The following is an 8554-nucleotide window of genomic DNA, read 5'->3' on the forward strand; positions in this document are numbered from 1 at the left end:
ACATTCCTCACGTCACAAAGGGTTTCTGAGCCGTTGTGGTGATGTGTCCCCCTTTCCCTTGTAAGTGTCTTCACAATCCACTATGTTGGAAGAGACTGGGGGGGGGGGGGGTGATGACCCACTAGCACTGTAAACGCCAGCAGCTCGTGGCCCACCGGTTGAGAAGCACCGACATGATTCACATATGAGGTCGCCCAGCCGTACGCTCACAACATCCCAAACGCACGAGTTTTTCATGAAATGCTTGAGACGTACATAAATGAGCATTCGAATGGTCGAGATCCACCTCCTTCATTGGTCAGGAGTCCAGCCCGGTGACAGCGGCAGCTCATTTGTTGGCTAATGTCATGTCATCAAACAGCATGCAGAAACGAAAAGCGATCAAAAACATCGAGAGAGAGCAGGCCTCGGTCTTGCGCTCGTTGAAGCGTCCCGGAGAGACCCAAGCTCAGTTGTCCTGCGCAGTTTCAGAGATGGCTGCTGAATAATCCCGAGGTACGAATGTAATAAACGTAACGGCAGAAGGCAAAGTCTGCGAGTCACACACTCGGTCATTTAGTTCGTTTGTTTATTTAACTGTACCTTGCTTAAAATACACGCGTTTGGGACGTTGCGAGCGTACGACTGGACGCCTTGACTTGTGGATTATGGAAGGAGATTAAATGGTGATGTTTTTTGATAACCGTTTGCTTTGGTCCACCATAAGGTCATCATGAACTCCTATTCTTACATATGAAATGTTATCTCCATGAAAATGTGAGATGGTAAGTTTCTCTCCACCGGCACTACAAGCCACTGCTCGTGGGGTAATCTGCAGATCCGTGAAGCCACTGTTCCTGTCAGTGACATTCCTCCACGGTCGTCTTCATCAGATTTCATTTCTCAGATGTTTGTGTGGGTTTGAGGCCCACTTGTGCTCAGCATCAGCCATTTGTGATTTGCAGTTTGTCCGCGATTTGAATTTCCTTTTCTTGGAGTACCTGAGACTGCGGAGGGGGCTCCACACTTAACCGTCACTCCGCCTTCCCGGCTGCTCCTCGCCTCCCACGTTCACGTTTTCCGACCTGTGAACTAATTTCTTGCCCCAGAGGTGGAATGCATAAGTGTGGAAGTGTAATTGGACTTCAGATACTTGGCCTCATGTAGTTTTTTGTTTTGTTTTCTTTGTAGCAGGAAAGCAGACCCCACAGTGCTACCCCAGCTCCGTCACCTCCGCTCGGGCAATGATGCTCTTTAACCTTGGCAGTGCCTACTGCTTGAGAAGCGAATATGAAAAAGCCAGGAAGTGTCTTCATCAGGTAAAGAGGATTTTCAGTGACCGTCGGGTTAGCTGAACCTTTAAACATTTTTGGGGGGGGTACAAGTCCTGGAGGTCCAGAAAGGTACATCTCTAGTAAGCAGTCCTCAAGGTGGGATGGATAAAAACAGATAAATGTGAAATGGCACTTCGAAGGAGCGACAGAGAAGGCTGCGTCACATCACGTTACACAACTTGTTCAGAGATTTTTGGTTGCAGACTTCCCTTACGTGACTGACAGTTGTGGTGGGCGCCTGTGACTGCTAGTTGGGTAGTCTGACATACCCCGTGACTCGACTCGATAAATTGGAAACCCATCTGATTCTGTCATTAAGTCACGAGGCCTGTGAGAGCTGACAACAAGTGAGCACTCATTCAGAAGTCCATGGCACAGTACGCAGCAAAGAGGAGTCGATAAACACGGGCGTTTTATACTTTGGAAGAAGCAGAGAGGCTCGTCTGTCTGATGTCTCATGTTTTGTGTACCCTGGTTAAAATAGGGAGCTGGCAAAACAACAATATCACCAAAATATAACAGAAGGCCCACAAGAGGAGGGATGACTGTAAACCACTGGTGTCAAACTCCTGGCCTGGAGGGCCGCAGTGGCTGCAGGTTTTCATTCTCACCCTTTTCCTAATCAGCGAGCAGTTTTCACTGCTAATTAACTTCTTTTCCCTTCATTTTAATAGCCCTGTTTTTAAGGCTTCAGTCCTCTGAATTGATTCCTTTCTTCATTAAATGGCAGCCAAACAGAAATGAGGCGTGAAACGAGCCAACAGATGACCAGCTAGACTGGAACATCAAACTCCAGCCAATTTCATTCTGGCTGTTAACTAAAGCCATCACTGAATATCAGGACTTGTTGCTGCTCTCGTTCTGACATAGCAGACTGTTGGTTTTCTGGTTTTTCAAAGACCACCGTCAAGATGTGTGGGTGACCTGAGAGATCAGGCTTACTGAGATCTTCACTTTTATTTATTTTCAAATATTGTGCTTAGCTGGTCATGTGGCGGCTCGTTTTGTGTGTCACTATTGTTTGGCTGAGTCAAGTTAATTAAAACTAAGGCAAAAGAAGTTAGTTAGCAGCAAAAACGGGTCACTAATTAAGAAGATGTTTAGAATGAACACCAGCTGTAAACCATCTGCTTTTGTTAAAATGGGCAAATGAAAAATCTTGATAAAGGAAAGATATATTAACAAAATACAAAGAAAGTCTCAAAAAAGGAAAAAGTGGCACAAAAGGAGCTGCCTTAAATGCCATCCAGAGCCAACAAGTCCCAGTACGATATCCAAAATCAAAATCCTTAAATTAAAGCCAGAAACGCTTTTCAACAAATAAATGATTCCAACTCCTGAGCCTTCTCAGCCAATTTAAAAAGACAGAGGGGAGGGCACAGGGTTGGTGATGTCAGGGTGACTCCGCCTTCTAGGGCTCCACCCCTAAAGGACAAGGAGCATAACATATTTGAAGTGATAGTCCAGTGGATGAATGTGTACAGACAATAATCAAAATTGGTGTATTCTTACCAAAAAAATATGGTGGATTGAAAAGTAAATGTGCCGTGTTTTGTGTTGCTTTTTCTTTTCCCTATCATTTTATTGACATTTCTTCTGCTTTTCACAGGCGGCTTCAATGATCCACGCAAAGGAGATCCCACCAGAGGCGATTCTACTAGCCGTCTACCTGGAGCTACAGAATGGTGGGTGTCCTGGTTTGATCAAATTCTGTTTCAGTCATCACAGTACTGGATGGCACGGCCCGTGATTTAGGGCACGTGAGTTACTTAAACCCAAGTAGCCGTAGGTAATATCGGCAGGACGCACTCAACTCTTTGGTGGCTTGATTTCATCTTATTATTACACAGAATGTGGAAAACAGAAAACTAACACTCTCATCTCTCTCTCTTTTATCTTTTATATTTAAAATTCAATGTCTGTATGTCTCTCCACTTTTCATGAGAGAACAACTTCACGGATTTGTATCGGGTTTCATTTTTTTTTTATTTGAACATTACGGTTGATTTTGCGACTTCTCTCATCGTGCTCAGTTTCATAGTTCACTTGCCGTACCGATTTATTTGCACGAATCTGAGAGACACGCAACATGCTGAGGGGAGGGGGGCGGGCACCTCCTCACGTGCCAGCCTCGTGGCGTTCCTCACCTCCACTCAGCTAGCGAACGAGAGCACTGTACTTAACGGATTTAGATCGGGTGTTTTTTTTCTAGAATTTGCTTGAACATTCCGGTTGATTTTGCGACTTCTCTCATCACGCTAAGAATCACAGTTTGCTTCCAGGAGCGAGATATTCACTCTGAGACAGAAGCTGCGGGCCGAGAAGGGGAGGGGAGAGCGCGACGTCAGGGGTGGGGAGCCGGGCAGGACCCTCCGTTTGAGTCGGTCTACCTCTGCGTTTTGGAGTGTTCCTGGCCTCCGCTTAGATAGCGATACCCGTTTGTTTGTTTATTCATTTTTAAAGTTTGTCTCGTTTCATTTCTTGACGGCTAGTAAAACATAAAAGCAGGGCCCTCGTTGTTGCTCTCCGCCGACTGCTCAAAACCTTCATCTGACAGCACAGAATCTTGTGGAGGATTTCTTTTGACGATGAAACTGAATAGCGGTTTAATTTTTTTTATCTCATGGTCTTTGCTGCCCACTAGTGGATCAAACTACATAAGACTTTCTAGGTGATTTGTGTTGGCGGTTAGCCTTCAATTCCTTAACGTGTCGACACCCACCTTGAAAGTGTTCATCTATTCATCCATAATTTGAAAAAAAAAAAAAACAAAATCAAATAAACAATTCATTAAAATCGCAGCCTGGTCTCTACAGCGCTTATTAGTGTTGAAGTGTAGCAGCCTCCTTGTGTTGTGTACCCCCAGAAAAGTGAGTCGTATATACAGTATATATATATATATACATATACAGTGGGGCAAAAAAGTATTCAGTCAGCCACCAATTGTGCAAGTTCTCCCACTTAAAATGATGAGAGAGGCCTGTAATTTTCATCACAGGTACACCTCAACTATGAGAGACAAAATGAGAAAAAAAATCCAGAAAATCACATTGTCTGATTTTAAAGAATTTATTATGGTGGAAAAAAAGTATTTGGTCAATAACAAAAGTTCATCTCAATACTTTGTTATATACCCTTTGTTGGCAATGACGGAGGTCACACGTTTTCTGTAAGTCTTCACAAGGTTTTCACACACTGTTGCTGGTATTTTGGCCCATTCCTCCATGCAGATCTCCTCTACAGCAGTGATGTTTTGGGGCTGTCGCTGGGCAACACGGACTTTCAACTCCCTCCAAAGATTTTCTATGGGGTTGAGATCTGGAGACTGGCTAGGCCACTCCAGGACCTTGAAATGCTTCTTATGAAGCCACTCCTTCGATACCCGGGCGGTGTGTTTGGGATCATTGTCATGCTGAAAGACCAAGCCATGTTTCATCTTCAATGCCCTTGCTGATGGAAGGAGGTTTTCACTCAAAATCTGACGATACATCCATCCATCCATTTTCCAACCCGCTGAATCCGAACACAGGGTCACGGGGGTCTGCTGGAGCCAATCCCAGCCAACACAGGGCACAAGGCAGGAACCAATCCCAGGCAGGGTGCCAACCCACCGCATCTGACGATACATGTCCCCATTCATTACCTTTACATGGATCAGTTGTCCTGGTCCCTTTGCAGAAAAACCACCCCAAAGCATGATGTTTCCACCCCCATGCTTTACAGTAGGTATGATGTTCTTTGGATGCAACTCAGCATTCTTTCTCCTGCAAACACGACGTTCTATTTTGGTTTCATCTGACCATATGACATTCTCCCAATCCTCTTCTGGATCATCCAAATGCTCTCTAGCAAACTTCAGACGGGCCTGCACATGTACTGGCTTAAGCAGGGGGACACGTCTGGCACTGCAGGATTTGAGTCCCTGGCGGCGTAGTGTGTTACTGATGGTAGCCTTTGTTACTTTGGTCCCAGCTCTCTGCAGGTCATTCACTAGGTCCCCCCGTGTGGTTCTGGGATTTTTGCTCACTGTTCTTGTGATCATTTTGACCCCACAGCGTGAGATCTTGCGTGGAGCCCCAGATCGAGGGAGATTATCAGTGGTCTTGTATGTCTTCCATTTTCTAATAATTGCTCCCACAGTTGATTTCTTCACACCAAGCTGCTTACCTATTGCAGATTCAGTCTTCCCAGCCTGGTGCAGGTCTACAATTTTCTTTCTGGTGTCCTTTGACAGCTCTTTGGTCTTGGCCATAGTGGAGTTTGGAGTGTGACTGTTTGAGGTTGTGGACAGGTGTCTTTTATATTGATGACGAGTTCAAACAGGTGCCATTAATACAGGTGACGAGTGGAGGACAGAGGAGCCTCGTACAGAAGAAGTCACAGGTCTGTGAGAGCCAGAAATCTTGCTTGTTCGTAGGTGACCAAATACTTTTTTTCCACCATAATTTGCAAATAAATTCTTTAAAAATCAGACAATGTGATTTTCTGGATTTTTGTTTCTCATTTTGTCTCTCATAGTTGAGGTATACCTTTGATGAAAATTACAGGCCTCGCTCATCTTTTTAACCCCTTAACCACCCTCTGCCGGATATATCCGGCACCGTTGTTTTATTGCTAACGCCATACTGCCGGAATTATCCGGCACATTTGCCTGTGGTTATATGAATGCCTGGCGCGTAGTATAACTGACGGTTTGGCGTGGGTATTATTACTACGTTGTATTTCGACAACTCTGCGCTTGTATTGGCCGATCGTGTGACGTGATTCGGAAGTGACAGCTGTGAATATGGCGAAACGTAAACTGACTTCAAGTGAGGCTTTGCAGGCGATTTTGGACAGTTCTGATCATGATTGTAGCAGTTCTGAAGAAGATTTTAGTGACAGTGATGAGCAGCAACGTGCGCTGCATGATACTGTGAATGACGACGCATCGGATGACGGCGCTGAGTGGGTGTATCCCCAGCATCTCAGCTGGGCTGCTGCCCGTGGTGAACTACATTTTCTGCATTCGTTTGAGGCAACGTGTGGCTTTACTGTTGATGTAAACAATTACACTGCTGAGCAGTTTTATGAGCTGTTTGTGTCACCTGATTTGATCAGACATTTTGTTCATCAGACAAATCTGTATGCAGCACAGTTTATTGAGAAAAATCCCAATTTACCTCCACATTCCCGTGTTCGTGCTTGAGTAGACACTGATGAAAATGAAATGAAAAAATTCATTGGGATTTTGATGTTGATGGGAATAATCAGAAAACCAGATATTGAGATGTACTGGTCTACAGATCCTATGTATGTAACACCTATTTTTGCAGCTGTCATGACACGTAACCGATTCTCTTTGCTGCTGAAATTCTTTCATTTGAATGACAACAGAAATGAGCCAGATAAGAAAGATCCAAACCGCGACCACTTGTTCAAGCTACGTCCTTTGATTGACCATTTATTTGAAGCATTTCAGTTGCCCTACATGCCAGGACCGTCAGTTACAGTTGATGAAAGTTTATTGTCGTGGAAGGGCCGCTTACAGTTTCGACAGTATCTGCCATTGAAAAGGGCACGGTTTGGTATCAAGATGTTTTGCTTAGCTGAGAATTCAGGTTACATTTATAGATTTCGTGTATACACTGGCAAAGACGATCCTATGAGTAGTATTTCAGCAGTGTTGCCAGATGAATGTAAGGACTTTGGACTTTCAGAAAAAATTGTTGTGTACCTTGCCCTACCACTATTGGACAATGGGTACACCATTTGGATGGATAACTGGTACTCCAGTTGTATGTGTTTGCCCATTTCTAGAACTTGCACAACATTTAGTGGTCAATACTGTTTGAATAAATGTAAAAAAGTAAAAGAACGAAAATTGTTCAGATTTCGCCTGGCGTGGGGAATATTTAGGGAGTTGGCGGTTAAAGGGTTAAGTGGGAGAACTTGCACAATTGGTGGCTGACTGAATACTTTTTTGCCCCACTGTAGATAAAGTCGTTCACTCTCCGTATATCCACACTTGCTTTCACATCTCTCTTTTCCGTTGCCCGTTTCTAAGGAGTACGGCTTGTCAGGTTAGCCAAGGCCTTGGGTCGTGTAGTTGCCGCTCGGGCTGAAGGGGTCGCCTCTTGTGCTCTGATCTAACACGAGGTTCTGTCCGTCTTCTCTCCCACAGGAAACACACAGCTGGCCTTGCAGATTATTAAAAGGAATCAGCTGCTCCCCTCCATCAAGACGCCATCGCCTGACGTGCGGAAGAAGCCCGTGGCACTCCAGCCAATGCAGCCAATCCAAGTGCCGGCGTTCACCACCGTCCAGCGCAAATGAGAGGAAAAAAACAAAACGGAAAGTCAACCTGACGGAGAGAGAGAGAGACCCTCGGCAGCATTCAGGCCACTGTTCTTTCGCTGTTTTGTTCGTTTGTTTCTCATCCGGCGTCGTGCCCGATGCGTGACATCAGCTGTGAATTCGCCCAGTGACAGATACGAGTTCCAGCATCGCCGCTCTTGTCCATCCATTGATGCTGAACTGAAACTTCGACATTCCAGCAAGAATGAGAAATGCGTTCCTGGTCAGCGGCGACTGTGAATTCTTACATAATTACCCGTGCAGGCCGTCGGCGTATTAATGAGTGAATTCTCATCCTTCATCTCCCATCAAGGTTAGAATGACGACGTCCAATTCCTATCACTAACTGAACGTGTCGGGTGGGCCGCTTCGTCTTGACGGCTGAAATGATCTGCTGAGGAGTGCAAACCCGTCATCACCAGACAGCGATTTGAAATTGAAACAACGGCCAGTGCTGCCTGATTTTTCCGATGTGATTACGATTGTAAATCTTTGGTACTGTGCAAATAAATTTAAATGCAAACCTTTCATGACGATCTGCAGCTTTGACACGTGAAGTAAAAAATAGCAAATGCAATGTTGACAGCAAACAAACTAAAACGTGATGGCGTTGTGATTGGGACAAAAACACAGTAAGTATGGAATAGAATGAATATAAATTTGAGACGCCGTCATTAAAACACATTTCTCTTTATTATATAAAAAAAAATCTTGGGACGAGACTTTCTCAGAGAGACACTTTCACGCCCCGCAAGGAGTTGGTGACAAAGTAGAACGTCGTAAAGAATTCAAAAACGTTGGTGTGATACAAATACAGAGCAGGTTAGAGAGCACGGAAATACGAAAGTCTCCAAAAAATGAGCGCAAAATATTACTCAGTGAAATGACAGAACAGCGCAAAGAGA

At 44.8% G+C, this 8554-nt stretch overlaps 1 protein-coding gene across 2 annotated transcripts in view; it reads left to right on the plus strand.

The window, feature by feature from the left end:
* Positions 1 to 7645, plus strand: part of cnot10 (CCR4-NOT transcription complex, subunit 10) — an 87158-nt gene extending 79513 nt beyond the window's left edge. For both annotated transcript variants that reach the window (XM_028817928.2, XM_028817929.2), the window contains exons 17-19: positions 1171 to 1298; positions 2923 to 2998; positions 7477 to 7645. In XM_028817928.2, coding sequence (XP_028673761.1) covers positions 1171 to 1298; positions 2923 to 2998; positions 7477 to 7628 — 356 coding nt within the window. In that variant the 3' untranslated portion in view covers positions 7629 to 7645. The remainder of the gene's footprint in view (positions 1 to 1170; positions 1299 to 2922; positions 2999 to 7476) is intronic.
* The last annotated feature ends 909 nt before the right edge of the window (positions 7646 to 8554 follow it).

The sequence above is a fragment of the Erpetoichthys calabaricus genome, chromosome 13, assembly GCF_900747795.2.
Source record: "Erpetoichthys calabaricus chromosome 13, fErpCal1.3, whole genome shotgun sequence".
NCBI classification, from domain to species: Eukaryota; Metazoa; Chordata; class Cladistia; order Polypteriformes; family Polypteridae; genus Erpetoichthys; species Erpetoichthys calabaricus.